At 39.9% G+C, this 21,779-nt stretch overlaps 1 protein-coding gene across 1 annotated transcript; it reads left to right on the top strand.

The window, feature by feature from the left end:
- The first annotated feature begins 467 nt into the window (after positions 1 to 467).
- arhgap42a (Rho GTPase activating protein 42a) lies at positions 468 to 20,782 on the top strand. The gene is made up of 24 exons (XM_006800020.3): positions 468 to 1,038; positions 5,320 to 5,415; positions 5,510 to 5,571; positions 8,462 to 8,533; positions 10,858 to 10,959; positions 11,051 to 11,161; positions 11,731 to 11,835; positions 12,371 to 12,500; positions 12,623 to 12,723; positions 13,369 to 13,478; positions 13,579 to 13,657; positions 13,802 to 13,841; positions 13,949 to 14,011; positions 14,096 to 14,170; positions 14,260 to 14,344; positions 14,423 to 14,481; positions 14,634 to 14,739; positions 14,839 to 14,998; positions 15,083 to 15,233; positions 16,538 to 17,233; positions 17,357 to 17,510; positions 17,897 to 17,968; positions 18,073 to 18,152; positions 19,953 to 20,782. Exons 1-24 carry the CDS (start codon positions 885 to 887, stop codon positions 20,039 to 20,041), a joined length of 2,952 nt encoding a protein of 983 aa, XP_006800083.1. The 5' UTR covers positions 468 to 884; the 3' UTR covers positions 20,042 to 20,782.
- The last annotated feature ends 997 nt before the right edge of the window (positions 20,783 to 21,779 follow it).

The following is a 21,779-nucleotide window of genomic DNA, read 5'->3' on the forward strand; positions in this document are numbered from 1 at the left end:
CAATCAGTGTTAGTTACCCTGTAGTTATGTAGTTAATGAGGTGGCTGATCGATGTACAATACATCTTATCGTCTAGCTGTCTGTGAGGAAAATGGGGTTTTAAAAAAAGAGAAAAAAGGGAAAAAAAACGGCAGGGTACTTTTTAATCCTTTAACACATCAGCTGACATACTCAGTTCCTTGCAACGTTTTCACTTCACTTTAATTTGAGCTGTTGTGTTATTTAAGTATTTATTCATAGGAAAATAATTTATTTAAAAAATTGCTACTTAAACGTGAAACTTAATTTGCTCGAGTATTTTCTATTATTAAAATTATTGTTGTTGTTGCTGCTGGTGTTCATATTGTTAAAAACCTGTGGATCACAGTGTTATCGGCCCATTTGTATTCTTTGCCAAGTTTTCCACCAATTTCAGCACGCGCCAGCAGGAGTCTCCCGTTCCCATAGTAACAAGACTAGGATCCGTCCGTAGACAAAGTTAGCCAGTCTTTGCCGACTTCTTTCTTTGGTGCGACCAACATTAAGCCCTGCTAGTTACTCTGCACGGCCGTACGTCCGCTTTGCTTCACCTAATAAGTAAATAAGAAGTCAGCGCGACGCTTTATATGAAAATAGCGACAGTAAGAAGGCTGGAGAGAAGCTGCATGGAGCTCGTTGTATAGCTTAGCCAAACCTTCTCTATCAGAGACTCTGTTGTGTTCTTGTGTCCGGAAGTTCTGCTGGGGAAAAAAAAAGTAAGAAAGGCATGAAAAAGAGTAGCTGGAGGAAATTTCTGAGAAATTTGCTCGGAGCACACTGAAACACCGTTTGGTGTCTAGCCGAGGAGGCAGAGAAGGCGTCGTGCTGTTGTTCTCTCGTAATTAGCGGCGTGTATTAATCTAGCGATGGGTCTGCCGACGCTGGAGTTCAGTGATTCTTTCCTGGACAGCCCGGATTTCAGAGAGCGACTGCAGTGCCATGAAATAGAGTTGGAGCGAACCAACAGGTTCATAAAAGACCTCATCAAAGATGGAAACATGCTCATATCTGCCCTTAAAAGTAAGTACGCGCTGATTAATAGCTGATTCTTGGGAGCGAATGTGCTTTACAGTTTACAGTGATTTCTGCAATCTGATCCAAAGGGAAATCCTCTGGGTATCAATCCAAACAGAACCACTGTAGGGACTTGAACCTTGAGTGTCTCATTTTTCATTTGTGTGTGTAGTATGAGCAGGACAGTTTGGAAGCTAGTTACAGTGTTATGCACAGTGTAGGTCTGTGATATACACAGCAGCTACTGCGCGAGTTGTAGTCTGTTTATGTTTTTCCATTAATAATATTTGTTCACCTTAATTTGTTGATGTAGGTCACCTTTACAATATTGTAGTCTGCTGTTACATACAGGTTTTAACTAGCAGAGAGTAGCAAACAGCTGACAACTGCCTTGAGGGCCCAAAACAGCAGGACCACCGCCTAACCTCCACCCACCAAGCTACTATTGGGTGTTACCTGGTTTCGGCTAGATTACTGAAAATATATAAAAAGACCATGTCCACATTAACTATATCAGTGATGTTTTTGAATTTTTTTTTTCTATAAACAGTGGGTATTTTTTAAAAGTGGCAGAAGAATGTTTATTTAGCTTGTTTTGCTTGGGTATTAGTACTAAACCTAAAGGCACTAAACTCTCAATTTGTTTAAAACAGAGAAAAACTGGAAATATTCACATTTTTGCAGATATTAATCTTTATTATTATCACATTTGGGGTTTTTCCTGAATACAATTTTTTTAAACGCCAGCTCCAGAATACCTTGTATTTGTCAAATGGTTGGAAATAACTGGAACATGCAAATGCTATGCAAAGCAAGTCTTAAAGAAGGTTGCTCAGTCTCATGGCATTCACCATCAAATAACCTCACATAACCCCCAAAGATCACGTTAATGACTGTGTGTTTATTAATTTTGACACCTTCATTCAGTATAAAGGCACATGGCTGGGTTACTGACTGGGTGCCATATTCTTGTCCTGATGACAGCTTTCAAACAGCATATTCAATTCAATTCAATTCAATTTTATTTATATAGCGCCAAATCACAACAAATGTCGCCTCAAGGCGCTTCATAGATACAGAGAAAAGCCCAACAATCATATGACCCCCTATGAGCAAGCACTTTGGCGACAGTGGGAAGGAAAAACTCCCTTTTAACAGGAAGAAACCTCCGGCAGAACCAGGCTCAGGGAGGGGCGGCCATCTGCTGCGACCGGTTGGGGTGAGAGAAGGAAGACAGGATAAAAGACATGCTGTGGAAGAGAGACAGAGGTTAATAACAGATATGATTCAATACAGAGAGGTCTGTTAACACATAGTGAGTGAGAAAGGTGACTGGAAAGAAAAAACTCAATGCATCATGGGAATCCCCCGGCAGCCTACATCTATTGCAGCATAACTAAGGGAGGATTCAGGGTCACCTGGTCCAGCCCTAACTATATGCTTTAGCAAAAAGGAAAGTTTTAAGCCTAATCTTAAAAGTAGAGATAGTGTCTGTCTCCCGAATCCAAACTGGAAGCTGGTTCCACAGAAGAGGGGCCTGAAAACTGAAGGCTCTCCCTCCCATTCTACTTTTAAATACTCTAGGAACAACAAGTAGGCCTGCAGAGCGGGAGCGAAGTGCTCTAATAGGGTGATATGGTACTACAAGGTCATTAAGATAAGATGGGGCCTGATTATTTAAGACCTTGTATGTGAGGAGCAGGATTTTGAATTCAATTCTGGATTTAACAGGAAGCCAATGAAGGGAAGCCAAAACAGGAGAAATATGCTCTCTCTTTCTAGTCCCTGTCAGTACTCTTGCTGCAGCATTTTGGATTAACTGAAGGCTTTTCAGTGAGTTTTTTGGACATCCTGATAATAATGAATTGCAGTAGTCCAGCCTGGAAGTAATAAATGCATGAACTAGTTTTTCAGCGTCACTCTGAGACAGGATATTTCTAATTTTAGAGATGTTGCGCAAATGGAAGAACGCAGTCTTACATATTTGTTTAATATGTGCGTTGAAGGACATATCCTGGTCAAAAATGACTCCAAGGTTCCTCACAGTGTTACTGGAGGCCAAGGTAATGCCATCCAGAGTAAGAATCTGGTTAGATACCATATTTCTAAGCTTTTCAGCGCCGAGTACAATGACCTCAGTTTTATCTGAGTTAAGAAGCAGAAAGTTAGTGGCCATCCAAGTCTTTATGTCTTTAAGACATTCCTGCAGTTTAACTAATTGGTGTGTGTTATCTGGCTTCATGGACAGATAGAGCTGGGTGTCATCTGCATAGCAGTGAAAATGTATGCTATGTCTTCTAATGATGCTGCCTAGGGGAAGCATGTATAATGTAAACAGAATTGGTCCTAGCACTGAACCCTGTGGAACTCCATAATTAACCTCAGTGTGTGAAGAGGACTCTCCATTTACATGCACAAATTGGAGTCTATTAGATAGATATGATACAAACCACTGCAGTGCAATACCTGTAATACCTACAGCATGTTCTAATCGCTCTAATAGGATATTATGGTCAACAGTATCGAATGCTGCACTAAGGTCAAGAAGGACAAGCACAGAGATGAGTCCACTGTCAGAGGCCATAAGAAGATCATTTGTAACCTTCACTAAAGCTGTTTCTGTGCTGTGATGAACTCTGAAACCTGACTGAAACTCTTCAAATAAACCATTCCTCTGCAGATGATCTGTTAGCTGTTTGACAACTACTCAAACCTCCTTGTTGTTTGTAGTGTTTGATTAAGGTGGGGGTGGGGTTTTTGGCTCACCTGTTGGCTGAGGTCATCACCTGCCGCTACCAGCTGTATACACACAAGGTCAAAACAAGGTAGAGGTTTGTCAGAAAACCTTACCTACCTCCGAACTGGATGAAGAAGAACATGAAGTCGAAAGAGGCTGAAGCTTCAATTTTATTGTTTGATCACCACATTTCAGCTTGCAGCTTTCACCAGGGTGAAGCAATAATATCACAAGTGTTGCTGGAGTTTTAACCTCTGTTAAAAAAAAGCATGACCAGACTTCAAAAACATTAAATATAGGACAAGAAGTATGCTTGTGTGGGACAATGTGGAACATATTACCAATGCTGAGAGTAAATCAGTGAAAGAGAGAGATATTTTATTTGAATGTTTGCCAAATCTCTTGCTAAGTAAATATGTGTACTTTTTTGCATTAGTTGTCTTACTCTCATGCATTCTCTCTCTCTTAAAAAGAAAAATCCCAGCAGCCTTTAAAACTGTTGTTAACTGTTCAGATGATGATTTCTCTGATAATAATCTAGGTTTTAGTTCATCCATGAACTGGCACATCTCCTTTTGAGCTGAAAAAAACCCTCTTGAGAATCACCTACCACTAGTTTTACACAGTTATTAAGGGTTTTCGAGTCTTTATTGTAGTTGTATGTTTTATTGTGTCTATACTTCACAAAAGTCTCCATTGTTTGTGTTATTGTGGTGATTTGCACATGTTAACTTCAGGAGAACCTTGATGAAATGATGTCTTTTGGTGCAGCCTCTGGAAAAAGTGTGTGCCTAACAGTGTTGAATTGTAAGATTGAAGGAACACGAGGGGGTCACCTTAAACACACAAGGCGTTTGACTGCTCTGTGACCACACAGATGTGAAATAACCTGAAAACCAGTCAAAAACAAGTTATTTGACACCAAACAAACCCTCATCAGAATAAGCACATTAAGCACATTTTTCTGCATGAATGCAGTCTAGGACATAAACAGTCCTGGACACCAAATCGAGTGCAGAATGAAGTGGTTGTTTTGTTGTTTTCATACGTTCAACCTGAACAAAGTTTTTGCAGTAATCTGGTGTACACTGATAGAAATATAAATGACAGTTTAATGGTTTTATTACCAGTTTGCAATGGAGTGGTATGATTGAGATGTTTTCTCAGCGGCTGCCCTGCACAACAATCTCAGGGAGTGTTAATGACAGAATGCAGCCAAGTGTTTTGTGTGCCTTAGAGAATAAACTGTGGTATTAAACTCTATTATTGGAGTGTTGTTTGGACACGTAAACACACAGGAGGTTGTTGCAGGGTGTGGCACTTCATTTACATCACACTTGAAGAGTCTTGTAGGAAAATATATTAATGGTTTATTACAGGATGGAATAAGTGATTTTCCCTGCAACCTGTAAAACAAAGGGAGCATTTCAGGTGGCCGCTGATGCCAACTTGTGCAAAAAGCTAAACAGGCTAAGTTAAAGATGTTACCCGTAATCCAGCTGTTAACAATGCTTTAGTTGACGTAATGAACTTCTATCTGTCTTCCTCAGGTCTTTCTCTTGCTGTACAGCGATTCTCACAGTCTCTGCAGGAGTTTCAGTTTGAATGCATTGGAGATGCAGAAACTGATGATGAGGTCAATATAGGTGAGACAGAAATGCCACTTTTTACACAAGCTTGCACAATATTTAAGATATGCAAAGCCTTTTACAGCAGTGGGATGTGTTATTTATTTTGCAGCCCAGTCTTTAAAAGAGTTCTCTCAGCTCTTAAGCACCATGGAAGAGGAGAGAAAACGTCTGGTAAGAAAATGTGTGATTGTATTTGAGTGTGGGTGCGTAGAAATACAGACTTGGTAGCAGTTTAATACATTGATAACTAACTGTAGGATGTTTGTTCTTGTAGATATTTATACCTGTCATCTTTCTCTGGCTGACTATGCTCATCTGTTAAAACATTTAACCAAACTGCTATCACCAAAGTCTAAACCAACCAGAAATGTGTTCGCACTCTATGTCTCCTGTTGAGCAGCAGAAAGCAGCAAGTGCATCCCATCTTTAAGCACCTGTAATTATTTTTTTAATAGTAAGAATTTGAGTATTGAAAAATACTGTGGCAGCATGAAAGGGAAAAAATACCACTTGAATCTGAGGCTTCCTTCAGGTCTGCAGAACTTTATCACGAGATAACTGAAACTAGCCTGTTTTGGTTCCCTCTCAGTTCTCTCTCAGTGTCATTTTGGCCGAGCTGAAACCATCTCACTGTACATTACCTTACTAACTACTATACACTGACCAAAAAAGGAGTAAATATTAAAAGTAGGAACACCAGGAGGCTAGAAAGCAGTTTCAAATGAATGCTACTGTATGAATGTGACTGTAAATGTGTTCACAACTTTTTCACCAGCCCAAGTGGATAAAAAAAACATGTTTATTCACCATTACTGATTAAGATTTAAGTCATTAGTTACTATGTACAGGATTTCTGTTTAAAAGCTGAACTCATTCTTAGCCACTGTCACTTCCTCGAGCTCCTACTTCAGTCCAGTTCCCACAAGTCTGATTCACACCTTCTTTTTAGTGAATACATGTTACCAACAGCACTTTGTGCACCATGGCAATTTGGGAAATGTCTTTGACTCAGAGACCCTCCATCAGTCAGAGGTCTTTGTTTCAGGGTGACTCGAGTCTGGCACAGTCTGTGTGAAGGCAAACCTGTGCGCATGTGCAATGTATGTGCGTAGTATGCAACCTCATGTGTGTGTCTTTGTGGTTGTGAGCACGGTCTGGTTACAGAGGCACCATGTGGAACCTATTCTGCCAATTCCCCTGTGAGTGTGAGCACAGCCCCAGTGCCTGGGAAAGTCCATATAAGGGTCCTGTGTGTGTGTGTTTGACTGCCCATTTCTCTTTGTGAGTGTGTATGTGTGTGCACGCATTTCGATTACATGCTTTTCCACTTAATGTGGCACTACTCCAACCCTTCTAACAACATCATTATTATCATTATTACATTTAAGGGAAATTCCAGCAAATGAGTTCCCCTGAAATACCTACCCGTCCAACCTGAAAAGACCATTATTGTGACCTGACAATGGACTTCAGTCTCTTAGATTTCACTTTCATCCAGCTGAATGTAATGCAATGGAAAAAAAGAACAGAAAAAGAAACCAGATCTCTTTTGGGGTACTAGGGCAGCACAAAAGTCGAAGTGAAAGTGGAGTCATGATGTGGGAGTGGGGGTATATTTATAGTCTGATGCTTAAATCAACTGAGACAGAACAAAGCAAGATTTGACCGACATTTGCAATATATAGACTCCTGACTAAAGAGGGCAGGGACCTAATGTAAACACCAGAGTCCTCAGTTCTGATAACCCCTCTGTACCACAGTCTCTTAATCACAAGTTTCTCATACATACTGCAGCAACTCCACCAGCAGAAATGTTACCGCAGTTTTACTGTAATTTTTCTGATGAAACAGGCCAGTGTTGGCCAATTTTTTTGTGAAATACTTTGCATCAGAGCTCTTTGGTTTGCAGTATTTCAATGACTACTGGCAAAAAAACAGTTTTATGTCTAGTGTTTTTAATTAGAGTGATGTGCAAAAGTCTTGAGCCACCCCTCATGTCTTTATCTTTTTCTAGGACAACAGGAATACATTGTATAAAGCAAAAAAAGGGCATTTCTGACTAACCTTAAAGTCAAAATTGGATATCACCACCGAGCACATTTATTCTTCAAGAAGGCCTGAACTCTCTTTGGCAAGCTTTCTTTCTTCAAGTAGTCTTCGGGAACAATTCTACTGGCTTCTCGAAGGACAATCAGATTTTTTCTCTTTAACCTTTGGATGTTGGCTGCCTTTTGTTCCATTCTAATCTCACACTGTTGTTGTTGATGTTTAAGTCCAGGTTCAACATTATTGTGGGGAGGCCAGTCCATGACTAATAGTGTTTCATTGTGTGTTTTCTATCCAGGTATGCAGTATGTTTGGGATAATTGTCATTTTGCAAATGGTCAGATACAAAGACTGGATAGCAAATGTGTGAAAAAGGAGCCGATGTCAAAAGAAAAGCTTTAAAAGACCTTCAGAAAGTCTGGCTTTGTGGAAGCACAATATAAAGGAATGTGAGATGGCTTGAGACTTTGGCAGAGTACTGTATGTGCCAAGTATGACGAAATCATAACTAAATGTTTGTGCTGGGTGTTACTGTGATGTTTGGACAGCTCTTCAAGGTGATGAAGCTTAAGCTTTGGTTTTTTTTGTTATGTCAGCAGCAGGTAAAGTGTAGGCATTAAAAGGTGTTTGATTCTTCAGATCATTTGCTTTGCTCAAATATGCATACCTTGCTACCTCTGTTCTCAATCATTTCCATTTAAATAGTTTACAATTGACAAGATAAATAGAGTAAATCTCAACCAGAAATTTGCTTTTATACAACAATTTGGTGAAGTTATCGATAGATTGTCTTGTTAGCATATTGATTTGAAATATTTTGAATTACATTTGCCTGTTTTTAAGGTAAAACTCTCAGAATAATAAAAGGCAAGCCTCTGCTGACCAGTTGACAAAAGCTATTTTGAGTTAGACGCTAAAGCCCTCGTGGGAGCTGTTGCTTAATTTATGTTGCTTGTCTCAATATTTACTGTTATGACACACTGAGCTGACTGCATTTTCTTTTTTCCTCTCTTAGATCCAAAATGCTGATGATGTTTTGATCTCACCACTCGAGAAGTTTCGGAAGGAACAGATTGGAGCTGTAAAGGTATACCTCCTCTTCTTATAGTCGAAGGGTCACTGCTGAGTAGATTATGAACATGGATGTTGCTTTCATTTGGTATGCAGCACTGATCAGATAGATCGCTCTGCTTCTTTCTGGTCCCGCTCGGGTTGTTAGTCAGCGATCAGAGAATCCAATTTGTCGAGATAAATGATGGATCACAGTCCAGTGTCAGCAACGAGGTCATGGGAACGGACGCTGGGAGGGCAAGAAAAGGAGCACGTCACAGACAGAGGGATGGTTGAACTCAGACAGACAGTGTAAACACAAAATGAGTTTGGTGTCTGGTTTCAGCAGCTGTCTCAAGTTGTATAATCCAGTTTTATCTATTTTTTGTTTTCCTCTTTTCTTTTTCAGTTAAAAATAAGGATGTAGATAGCAGCATCACGTGGTCGATTACTAGTTCTGAAAATGAAACCAAAGCTCATTTCTTTGTATTACTGGAAGTAACTCCTCAGCCTGAAATGTTGCAGGTGTTTGCATGAGAAATGCCAGTAGTCACTTCTCAGAGAATAGAGAGACACGTGTGGCATTGAGAGCTACAGCTGTTTTTGTAAAAGAGATGTTATCTTAACTATTTCTAGTGTGTCTCTTCCAAAAAATGCGCTACTGAAACTCACAGTTCCAGCAGGATAAACTCAAAACTTTAGTGACTGCCTAACTTTTGTCTGTCGAATAAAACAAATTACATAAGAAGTTAGGACGATGTGAGAAATTGAAACAAAAAATGGAACGCAGTGATTTGCAAATATAACCAGTTAAAGTTGCTCAACAGCCCCATATTTTTTTATTTCATGATGTCCAAATGTTTTCAGCTGCTGAAAGGTCTGAACTGCAAGACTTTTCTACTGTGAAGCTATACTGGTTGAGTAGTTGGTATTGTCTTGCTGAAATATCCAAGGCCTTCACTGAAAAGACAATCTGGATGGGAGCACAAGTTGACTGTAAAACCTTCAGCATTGACAGCCCCTTTCAAGATGTGCAAGCTGTTTCACAGGCACTGACGCACCCCAGGAGATTCAAACTTTTGAACTGAGCACTGATAACAAACCAGATAAAGGTGTGTCTCCACTTTAGTCTGACCACAGAGCAGTTTTCTGCTTTGCCTCAGTCCATTTCAAATAAGCGTTAGCCCAGAGAAGATGGTGGTGTTTCTGGAATATGTTCAAATATAGCTTCTACTTTGTATGATAAAGTTTTAGCCTGTGGTGTCAAGAGAAAAAGTTTAAATATAATTACAAAAGACTGATTTTTAAAAAAAGGAGATGTGGGGGCCCAACCTAACCCTTTGTGTCCGGTTTGTCAGAAAGTCCTTAATCCATAGACAGGTGGAATATGGGACTCCTAGGGTTAACAGCTTGCTCACCAATCTAGGAGGAAGGATGGTGTTAAAGGCAGAGCTAAAGTCAATAAAGAGGAGGCGCGTGTAGCTCCCTTGGTGCTCCAGGTGCGACAGGGTAGCATGGAGAGATGTAGATGATGAGATATTTTAAAGCCTCGATTATACACGGACCACTGGAGACCCAACGACTGAGTAATCATTCCAGTTATACTTCTTTAAACTGCACTGCCTACGCGCACATGTAGTTGGTGCATTGTATTTGAAATTCACAGACACCCAAGAAGATTCGCAGATGTGGAAAGTATAAACCCCACTTAAGTCTGAACAATTTTACATTGAGGAACTGAACAGACATTCTTTATTTACATTTTACAGCAAAAAGTCACAAATTACATTGGAAATTACAATTATAAAAAAACAATATTTTAATTACTTGCAAAAAGCTAATTTTGCATTATTCTTATTTCCATTTTGTATGCTGTGTATTAGCTTTATGGCATTTCTGAATTCAGTCAAAAGCCGTGTATTTGTGCAGTACTTGTGCAGTGCATGTGCTTGCTTTTCATGCAGTGTCAGCAGGAATAGTCTCCAGCATCCTTGTGCCGCCGATCTGGATATCTAGCAAACAGTCTAAACCTCAAAATGACCAAGATAATCTTCTTGTTAACTTTATACAATTATACAATTACAATTAAAATTAATACAATTAAAATAGTAGTTCATGGTTTAAGTAAAACAATAAAATAACATTAAAAGAATAAAATAATGTAACTTATGCTTGTTTAGTCACTGGCCACGACACATCTGTTATGTGTTATGTTAAGACTTTCAGCCCTACTAACAGAGATGTAAAAGTCCATGTGTGACACATTTGTGTTACCTAAAATGTAAACTGTATGTGTTTTATTGGCAGATTTAAATTTATTTATTTATTTATCTAAGTCTGTGGATCCCTCACTCTTTTCAGGAGGAAAAGAAGCAATTTGACAAAGAAACAGAACGGTACTACTCTGTCCTGGAGAAACACCTCAGTCTGTCTTCCAAAAAGAAGGAGTCCCAGCTGCAAGAGGTAAACCCCTACATAAGTTGTTACATATAAATAAAGCGTAAACATTAAATACACTAAACACTATGTGGTGTTTCTGCTGTATCTGTTGCAGGCTGACTCACAGATGAGTAAAGACAGGCAGATTTTTTATGACGCGTCTCTCCAGTATGTCTTCAAGATCCAAGAAGTGCAGGAGAGAAAGAAGTTTGAATTTGTAGAGCCGGTGAGTTCACATAACACAAGTGCCATACAAATTTCACTTTTTGTAACACGAAACACGATGAAATCATTATCAGGTATTTGCTTCCTGTGTCGAGTTGCCAGTTCACACTTTACTTTTTGCTCTGATCAGTAGAGGGAAAACCTAGTCACCAGTGCGACATCGCAGGAAAATATTAAGTGATGAGTCTCTTCTGTGCCATAAAAATCAAGTTATAAAATTTCAGCTTTAAAGTAAAAAGAAAGTCGTTTTCTGAAAAGTATACATTACACGGAGTGTTTGTCCAGTGATAAACATGTTTAATGATACATATCAGTAGAGCCCACTTCCTGTTGCTGTAACAGCACTTCCTGCACTGAGATTTTTCTGGCAGACAGAAAGGGAAACTCTTTGTTGTAAAGTAAACAAGGGCAGCAAACCAAACAACAGACAGAGATAGAGAGGTTTTCTCCAGCTGAAGTTATTTTGGATTGATTGAGCTGATGACTGACAATCATTCTTTTGTAATCCTCTCATTATACTCTTCACTCCCAAGCCCCCAGCTAACATTTTCCTGTGCCTCTGCTCTCCAGCTTTTAGCCTTCCTTCAGGGGTTGTTTACATTTTACCATGAGGGATACGAGTTGGCCTCTGAGTTTGAACCCTATAAGCAGCAGCTTCAGTTTAATCTGCAAAATGTAAGTGATTGTTAACTTCATATGTTTTGAATAACATCTGGAGCCTTTAATGCTTACTTGTTTATGGTTTGTTTTGTCTGATTTACCTACATCTTGGCATCAATTAAAATATCTTACAGACAAGGTTTAGATCCATCTGGCACTATATAATTATTATTAAAGTGAAAGTGATCTAAATAGGCTCTCTTTAATCAATTATTTCCAGACTAGAAAAATGTACTGGGACCCATAAACTTTTTTAGACTTTTAAGTTTGTTTGTAAGGTCTTTTAAATTATATCTACTGGTACTTCTCAATCAGGTGAAAACCTGTGTGTCGTTTTTATTTTTTAAAGCTGGATTTTTTAAAAAAATTTGAATAATATATAAGAGAAAATGACCTCAGATTAACAAAGAAACTCTTGTAGTCATGTAGACTAGATGAAGAAACCATTTCCTGGCTACATTGTTTAAAGATTTGTATACTCAATGACCATCAAGCAAGCCTCATTCTGTTGTGGTTTCCTGTACAAATTATGCATGTGTTTGTTATTAAGGCTCGCAATAACTTTGAAAGTACACGCGCCGAGGTTGAGAGGTTGATGAAGAGGATCAGATCTGCAGAAGAGGACTTCAAAGCGCCCAGCTGCTTTACCATGGAGGGATATCTGTATATACAAGAGAAACGTAAGACATGCAACTCTTATACTTTCTCCTCTCCATTATTCTTAGAAGATCCCAGACTCACATTCAAACTGAAAACATTCACGTTCAGCTCCATGAAAATGTGTATTCTATCTATTATGTAGGTCCACTGGGAAGTGTGTGGACCAGATACTACTGTACTTATGAAAGGAGCTCCAAGATGTTCACCATGAGCAACACAGAGATCAGACCAGCCAGCAGACAGGTGAGGAAACACACACCGTGTTTTTACACGTTTTAGCCCATTTACTACCAAACATGGTCATCAGACGCTTCTGCACTGGGCTCTACTTCAGTGTGGTCTGTGATTTCTGACAGCTCAGCTCTGACATATAAGGTTTAGGCATCACAGCTCTTTAATTGAATGTCCACCAGCACTGCTTTGAAAACATCCTTCCTCCTGCACACACAAAGATGAGATATACTTTATTTATCCCAAAAGTTAGGAAATGCCTTTGTTATAACAGACAAAAATTAAAAATAAGCATGTACTAAAATAGCTTAAATAAGATGAATAAATACAGTAAGTATGTCAAAAAGAATGTTAAAAAATTAAAGGAGCCAAATAATTAAAACCAAATAAAACAAGTAGGGAACTCAATAATTTGAAATATGTCTAATAAAACTAAAATAATTTGTTACTAAAAGATTTACAAAAACATGAAGCTGTGAAAGCTACTTATTTGTAGTATTTTGGCAAAGACTGAAAAGCAGGACTTGCAAAAGCACAAATAGGGTACTAAAAGGATTGAGCAGTAATATTTATTGACTATACCAAAAGCTCAAACTTTGTCAGATGCATTATTAGGCTATAATAGCACATACTGAAAGCACATTTCCTTGTTAACAGAACGGCGTGGTGCACAATACACCAGAGATGTTTAGGCTGCGCTCGTGTGTTCGAAGGAAGACTGATTCAATAGACAAACGCTTCTGCTTCGACATCGAGGTGGTGGAGAGGTGAGATGAAAACAAAACCAAGAGATTATTTGTGAACTGAATAAACAGAGATTTTGCTGCCGGAGTTTTCTTAGCTAAAATAACCTCCCTTTCACTGCAGACAGGGTGTGATCACCCTGCAGGCGCTCTCAGAGGCCAACAGACGGCTGTGGATGGAGGCAATGGATGGGAAGGAGCCTGTATGAAAATATCCACTATTAATAACTTACCAATGGAGGGGCGGGGGGGGGGGGGGGGGGGTTCAGGGATAGCTCACCTAGATATATTATTATACTCATATTCTTGCTCTTGCACTAAATAACCTTTTATCCTTCTTTGTTCAGATATACACTCTGCCATCATTGCTCAGTAAAAAAGAAGAAAGTAAGTGCTGAAAAGCTTTGTATTCAATTCTCTGTTTCTTACCATCTTAGAGTATGTGTGTCACAGTGCCTCAGAGATTTACTTGATCTTGTGTTTGTGATTTACAGCATTTCTAAATGAGGCAGGCTTCAAATTTGTTAAAAAGTGTATCGAGCTGGTTGAAGCGAGAGGTATTCCTCATCCTTAAAATGTTTATATGGGAAAAATTGAATTCTTTGGAGAGCTTATTGTGACATATATGTTAAAACCTGCAGGCATTACAACTCTTGGACTCTACAGGACAGGAGGAGTGAATTCTAAGGTTCAGCGGTTGATGACGAGTGTGTTTGGTGAGATACACCCTGTTATTCCTGTGCATAGGGAAGATTTATTCCACTCCAAAGATTATCAGATATATTTAAAAGTCTGTTATTCACAGCTTCTACAGCTGCCTCTGACATGCAGCTGGAGGCAGATGCCTGGGACACCAAGACCATAACTAGTGGCCTCAAGGATTACTTCAGGTAGCAAAAAGCTACTTTTTATTAGTAATGCACCTCATGAATTACGCATTTCTCATTTCTATTATTCTGTGTGTGCAGGTGCCTGGCAGAACCACTGCTGACTTACAGGCTGCATAAAGACTTCATCAGGGCTGCAAGTAAAATCTTACCGCCTCTTTAAATTACAGAGTACAGCCTGACAGACAACATTTTAGAAGTATTTAGATTGAAACTGTCACTTCACGTATTGTATGTGATGTAAACAGAAGCAAATCACATCCCTCCCTGTGTACCCTGTGCTTGTTTAAAGGGTATGATGAGCTGAACCACAGAGTGAGAGCCATTCATGCTCTTGTACACAAGTTACCAGAAAAAAACAGAACAATGTTGGACCTCTTAACCAACCATCTCCTCAAGTATGCACATTTTGATTTCATAATGCTTTGTTTGATATTTTTTCTGTTTGTTTGCCATAAATAAAACTGCCCACTGTTTGTGTGTCTGTGTGTGTGCAGGGTGTCCTCTCACAGCGACGAAAATATGATGACTGTGTCCAACCTGGGAATGATCTTCGGTCCCACTTTGATGAGGTCCCAGGAGGAGACAGTGGCTGCTATGATGAACATCAAGTTTCAGAACATTGTGGTGGAGATTATTATTGAAAACCATGACAAGGTGCGCTTACAGAGAAATACACCAACACTTTAATGCACACACACAAACACACACACTTAATGTAAGTTTATACTCTGCGCTTAGATCTTTGGTGAGGCCCCAGACCTGTCAGTGCCGTTGCCTCAGGCTCCATCCTCTCGGTCGACTCCCCGCAGGAGCAAGGCCATCTGTCTGTCATCTGGAAAGAGACGAGCCCGCCTTTACCCTCCTGCTCTCTGCCTGGCAGACAATGACAGTGAGTCTCAGTATCTAAACACATGAAGTCAAACATTTTGCTCAAATACAAATGGAAGCAACTACATTTCCATTTTCTGCTGCTTTGTACCGCTTCATTTACTGTATCTGAAAGCTATAGCTCCTAGTTAATCTTCAGAATGAGAAGATAATAGAAGAATGCAGCTCATTTTTAAGGATCCAACCAGCTGTTTGTAGTCTTTGCAAATTATTTTGTTTTTAAAAGGCCGTATCTGTAAGTTGACACCCGTTCTCCTAAAAACTGCATCTCATTAATGCAAAAATATCTCCACAGAATTAAATTTAACCTTTAAAGTCCAAACAATGAAATAATTGCCAGAAAATTGTGCTTTTTTTAAACAAAAAATGAGTTTATTTAAACTTCTGATTAAATAAAAACAAACAGTAAATATTAATTGCATATATGAGTTTGTGTCATATTTGCAGTTTATTTCTTAAAATGTACAGTGCAATTTATTGCTCTTTTTCAGGGGTGGGGGAGTTAAGCTAGTTATTATTAGAAAATAGAAATGAAAATAGTCAAAACTGTAGATGAATTCTGGTAATCGTCTCACTTCCCTGTGTTGATCCTCTTCTGTAGGGTCCGCCCTGAGGCTGGGAATTGTTAGACTAAACTATCTGTAAAAATAAAGTTGTTAAAACTAGCGTAAGGTCTGAACAGAGTCACAAGGTACATTTTCTTGCTGTATTTGGCTGCTTGTGGTGTTGTCAGCATCGGCTATAGTAAACTGTAACCACACTTTTTAATGTTTAATCCTCTCTGACATCCACACAGCTGTGAGCGAGAGCTGCACTCTGCCCTCACACACAGGATCAGAGAGACAGACTGGCAACAGTGACAAAGCGTCATAGAGGAATTTTCTTAACACATTATTTAGTGAGCTGGACAACACACATACAGCACAGTGATAATTGTGTGCATTCCTATTGCTATTGTCTTTATTTAAAATGATGTTTTCCAGTATTGGCACTTCTGTTTAAATAAAGCATAAGTGGGTGATCATCAGTTTCCTCTCACTTTAAATTAGAAACCACTTAATATCTCATTTAAAAAGTGCTATATGAATAACATAAATACACACATTATTAAATTATGGCTGATGTCGGAAACATTTTGAGCGTTCTTACTGGTAAATCTGGTATTAAAGCATGAACCAAGAATTTTTTTTCAAAGAGTTTTAGCTGCATTACTAGAATAAGTCAGTGAGACAGTGAGATGACAGGCTAATGCATTAATATTGGGAAAGTCTTATTTGAAGGGTTTGTTTCCATTTCTCCCTCTAGGTGATACATTCAGTAGCAGCTCCAGCACGACTCCGATGGGCAGCCAGGAGTCTCTGTCCTCACACTCCTCTGAAAAGAACGGATTGTCTCAAACCTCACCTCCGTCCTCTCCTGCTGCTGAGCCCAGCTCTCCCTCGTCAAAACAATCCTCTCCTCCTGCAGCTTCCTCTTGCTCACTGCCACAAAACGGGAAAGGTCAGAAACCCCCGACAGACAGTGCCTCCTTCCCCCACCTCCTGCCTTCTGCATCCTGGACATCCACTCAGCTCACCCCAACTCAGCAGACGTCCTCTGTCTCCTCCTCCACATCCTCTTTACTTTCTGCTGTGGAGAAGTCTATCAAAAGGAACTCAGTTGACTCCTTGGCTTCTGGGAAAGAGTCAGGATCTCCCTCCAGAGCCTCCACGTCCACCTCCTCCGCCCAGAACTCATCAGTAGAGCGCGCCTCCTTGCTCAGGGAGGCTGGACCAGTTCAGAGGGTGGCGTCTGTCTCCTCTCTGAAAAGCACCCATTCGGTGGATGGAAGAAATGCACCCAGTGCCACTGTCACAGACACCAAAGTGTCCGATTCTACCTCTCCTCGGCAGCTTAGAACTGCTTACAGAACTGCCTCCTCCTCATCGTCCTCCTCATCTTCACTGTTTCCCTACCGGCTTTCCACGTCTTCCTCTCTCACCTCCCTACACATCTCTGAGGGTGCGTAACTCTGTTCACCTGCTCAGCCTTTTGCAGAAATGCAAAGTCGAAGCTGTAGTTTAAAGATAAACTATAAATACGAGTCCCTTGTTTGCTTCTGATTTCTTGTGTGGCTTTTCGCAGATTACAAAAGCTGTCACGGATCGGTGCAGAGTCTCATGTCGCTGGACCCACAGGAGGCTACGCACATGCGTAAAAGTTCACGCATCCGCTGTGGCTCTGAACTGACCTCCAAACACTCTGTGTCCAGCAATGGTTATCAGAGACCTGGATCACTGTGAGTGCCTGTAAAATGATTTAATATCAAAACTGCACAGTTTTACCTTTGAACCAAAAGCTCAGGAGAAAATCAGACTGCATGGCTGACTGAAGAAACAGCTGCTGGCTTGAAGAATATTTCAAAGTAACAATCAATGCTGTGGATTGTTCTTGTTGGCTTTAAATTAAAGTTTCTTAGAGTATTTTCTTTCTTGTCTGGGCTCAGGACCAGCCTGAATCATTTATTAAAATTATTAAAATAACAGTTTAGCTGCTTGTTATTAGATGGTGCTCTCAATCCAGACCTGGTCACTTATTGACCCTCAATTAAAGATGGAAATTATCTCAGGAAATGTTTTTCAAGTTACGTACCGCAGATGATAGTTTTGTGTTTGTGTGTGACAGATTATCAGCAAGACTGCCGCAGCGCGAAAGTTCGATATTCTCCTCAGCGTTAGACGTGTGTTCCACTGGAAGGTATGTTAACTTTGAGGTTTCTCTACTTTTTAAGCTGCCACATCTTTGCACACAAAAACTCCCCTTTACTGACTTTGTCTTTAAATCATTTTTTGTTTTCTTAGGGACGCTAAAGCTCTTTACTCCTGTGAAGCAGAACACAGCCATGAACTCAGTTTTCCACAGGGGGCGCTGTTCTCAAATGGTAAGATTAAATCCGCTGAGGGAGCACTGGCTCTGTTTACTACTCGTATAACAATGATATTGGTACCTGGATAACATGTGGCATCTGTTCCACGGGCCAGCTGGTATTGAGATGTTTTTGTGTTTTCTCGAGTATGCATACACTGTGATGTCATTTCATGCAACAAATCAGTTAGGCGAGACTGGTTAAGGCCTAGTTTAAGGTTCATTTATGTGTCTCTTCACCTACACATAGAGAAGGATTATGGCAGGGGTGTCGAACTCCAGGCCTCGAGGGCCAGTGTCCTGCAGGTTTTAGATATCACCCTAGGCAACACACCTGAATCAAGTGATCAGTTCATTACTAGGCTTCTGGAGAACTTCAAGACACATTGGCTGTGTCCCAATTCAGGGTCTGCAGCCTAAAAGTACGCAGCCTCAACGATCCTCAAGGGCCGCGTACTTAAAGACCGCTAAGGCCGGAAGTGCGAGGCTTGTGAAATGGGACGGTCTAGCCTCCGTGGCGCTGCCCAGGTTGCCTAGCAACCATGATACTAACAGCTGGAAACGTTTCATACAGCTTTGTTTGACAGAAATGAAGGAGAAAATCTTTTGTTCATTTGTTTGTTTGTTTCTACATGAGCTTTGATCATTCTCTGTAAGATTAAGGTCAGCTATTGAACGGCGTATATTTTAAAGTAAAGGCTTTAAAACCAAGTTGGTACAAACGTCACTAATGTCTCATAACTTTGCCGACATGTGGCCAACAGTAATGTTTTAATGTTCTTCGTTATTAAACATTTGCACATAAATAAGTGACATAATATTCAGTACTTACTTAAAGTTTACTCTTCGGGTGCCCCTCATCCGCCATTTTTTTTCGGCAAAATTATCCACACCCACAGCAGCGCTATGCATTCTGGGATATGTTGGGCCACGAAGTCTACACCGCCACGTCCTTAAAATTCAGGGCAATTAAGGACGCATTTGAGGGCCACATTTCGAGCAGCCTTCGAATTGGGACAGCCTTCGTCGCGTCGCGGTGACGTAATCGGCCTTAAAATGCGGCCTTTAAGGCTGCAGACCCTGAATTGGGATACAGCTATTGAGGAGGTAATTTAGCCATTTAAATCAGCTGTGTTGGATCAAGGAAACATCTAAAACCTGCAGGACACCGGCCCTCGAGGCCTGGAGTTCGACACCTGTGGATTATGGGAATCCAACCAACAGGTTGATAAGGCTGTGTTTAGGTCAAAAGCTAAGCAGTTATGTTTGACAGGTACAAGAAGACTGGTTGAAAGACTTGCACGTTATTTAAAAAAGCCTGAACAACATTAGCCTTAAGCTTCTTTATACTGCCATCAAATGGCAGCAGGCAGCTTTAACAGCTACAAAGCTCTGCATAGCGGCTAGGAACACTGACTTATTACTAAACTTGCCTCTTAAAGGCTCCGCTCCTGTTCCATTGGCGAGCTAACATCACTGCTTCTACCTGAAGCTTCTGTTGGACTTGTTTGTTTGTTCTTGCTCATCTCTACACAGACTGAATCTCAGTATCAGGTGTTCAGGGGTGTTTTAAGCTGTGTTTTGTTCATTCATAAAACTAACCCTAACGTCATGATCTGGACTAAAATTTAGCATGAGGGTCACTGGATCTGAGTAAAGTTTGTGCCATCCTAACATAACAGCAGTTCTTCAGCTTGAGTTGTAGGTTGTAGAGAGCAAGGTTATGGGTGTCTGTGTAAGTCATATGAAATGTGAGTGGTTTACGAGGGTCTTTCTCTAGACTTGCTGAGTTTAACTGAGCTGTTTGTGTCTGCAGTGTGCCCGTCTGTGGAACCAGGATGGCTTCAAGCAACATACAATGGCAGAACAGGCCTGGTACCTGAAAACTACATCACGTACATGTGATGTTCCTGATCATGTCACCACATCACTGAAACATGGATTTTACTTGGACTTTGCTGATCTCCAGTGCATAAAGTTCTGCTTTGTGCTGCTGATTAAAGATATAATATATTTATCATGTAACTGTGACTCTTATCACTGACTACTGTGGCAGGATATGAACAATATGTATACTGTATGTAACCATGTTATGCTTTATTAACCATCTTATCATACAGTAGATGGTAATATTTGACTTGTCTGATCGTTTCTCCTAATCGCCATTATCAGCTCCTTTTTTGAGGATGCCACCTTTAGATTAAATGTGTCAAATAGGTACATGGAAACAGTGTTTTTCTATCAGTTTTGGTAATTTATATGTTTAATTAAAACTATGTTAAGATTAGAAATGAAGTGTTCACACCACTGTGCCTTAAAACTGTATGAACTGCTGGTCTAAATCCTGCCAAAACATCTTTTTTTCTGCTGGCTCTGTCAGTTTGCTGTTTTAATAAATACTTTTGCTAAAATATCAGGTTTTATCTGCAGATTGAGGTGAGACTTATTATTACAATGCATGTTTCTTATTTTGCATTTTCAGTTTACCAGGTTTGATTATGTACTACTTTTAATAACTATTGTCTTGATAGTATATTTTTAATAAATGTGTAGGAAATAAGAAATGTAAATTATATCGACACAAAAGGAAACTTGTGTATCTGCAACACTGTGCAAAAGTCTTGAGCCATCCTTCAATTCTTTATATTTTACTGGAAAAAATAGGAATAGGTTTGATGAGATGTGTGCAAACTTGCATGTAAATATTGCGTCATTGGCAAAAGCAGAGTTTGTACTAATAAGCTTGAAAGTTAATATTTGGTACGGACACCTTTATTCTTCAACATAGCCTGACCTCTTGTATTCTTCAGGAATAGAAGACTGCTTAAATATCCAAAGCTTGTCTTCGGATGTTGCTGCCTTTTGTTCCATTCTCTGTCAAGATGATCCCACACTAGTTCAATAATGCACCATCACTGATAGTCTTCCATTGTGTGTGTTTTTATTCAAGTAGGATTTTTCTGCATTTCTAGTGTGTTTGTCATGTCATTCTAATCTAGTCAGATGCTTTCCAGATGGTACTGCATTGTGGATCAAATGATGATGATGACCTTTCTGTGTTCATGTTTCAGTCAGTGTTGACAAGATCTCGAACACCTATGGCTGAAATGCAATCAGAAACCATGACAGAGTATCAACCATGTGCACAGATGGCTGTAGACACTCAATGGTGTGCCCCTCTCCTGATATCCTCAAACATAGTGAATCAAAAACTTCAAATTTGAATTTATTGCTTCATAAGACCTGTTCCCGCTGATTTTCCGTTCAGTTCTTGTGCAACTTGGCATAACTCAGCCTTTTCTGCCCCGTTTCCCTTCCTTAAGAATGGCTTCTTGACAGCCACCCTTACACTGAGACCATTTTCTTATACTTCATTGAACAGTAATAGATTGACTGAAAGGCCAGATGCATCTCTCAGGTCCTATCAGGTCTTTGCTGATTTCTTTTTTCATTTGTGCTGTAGATAATTTTATAGATCTGCCACTTCTTCTTTTGACCCTCACCTGTCCAGTTTCCTGCCCATTGGAGATTTTGAGGATATACTGCACACCATGCCAAGATATCCCAGTGTTTTTACCAATATATCTTTTAGGAATCATATTGTTGGTGCAAAAGTACCATTTCATGCCTGTCAAACTGTGTT

Source organism: Neolamprologus brichardi, chromosome 10 (assembly GCF_056152115.1).
Source record: "Neolamprologus brichardi isolate AB-2024 chromosome 10, ASM5615211v1, whole genome shotgun sequence".
NCBI lineage: Eukaryota > Metazoa > Chordata > Actinopteri > Cichliformes > Cichlidae > Neolamprologus > Neolamprologus brichardi.

What these genes read in the sequence shown, in the direction of transcription:
- arhgap42a (XM_006800020.3), top strand. Translation starts at nt 885, where the DNA reads ATGGGTCTGCCGACGCTGGAGTTCAGTGATTCTTTCCTGGACAGCCCG. An exon ending in AGACTTCATCAGGGCTGCAA is followed by an intron (nt 14,482 to 14,633) that starts GTAAAATCTTAC and finishes GCTTGTTTAAAG; the next exon opens with GGTATGATGAGCTGAACCAC. An exon ending in CTGCCTGGCAGACAATGACA is followed by an intron (nt 15,234 to 16,537) that starts GTGAGTCTCAGT and finishes TTCTCCCTCTAG; the next exon opens with GTGATACATTCAGTAGCAGC.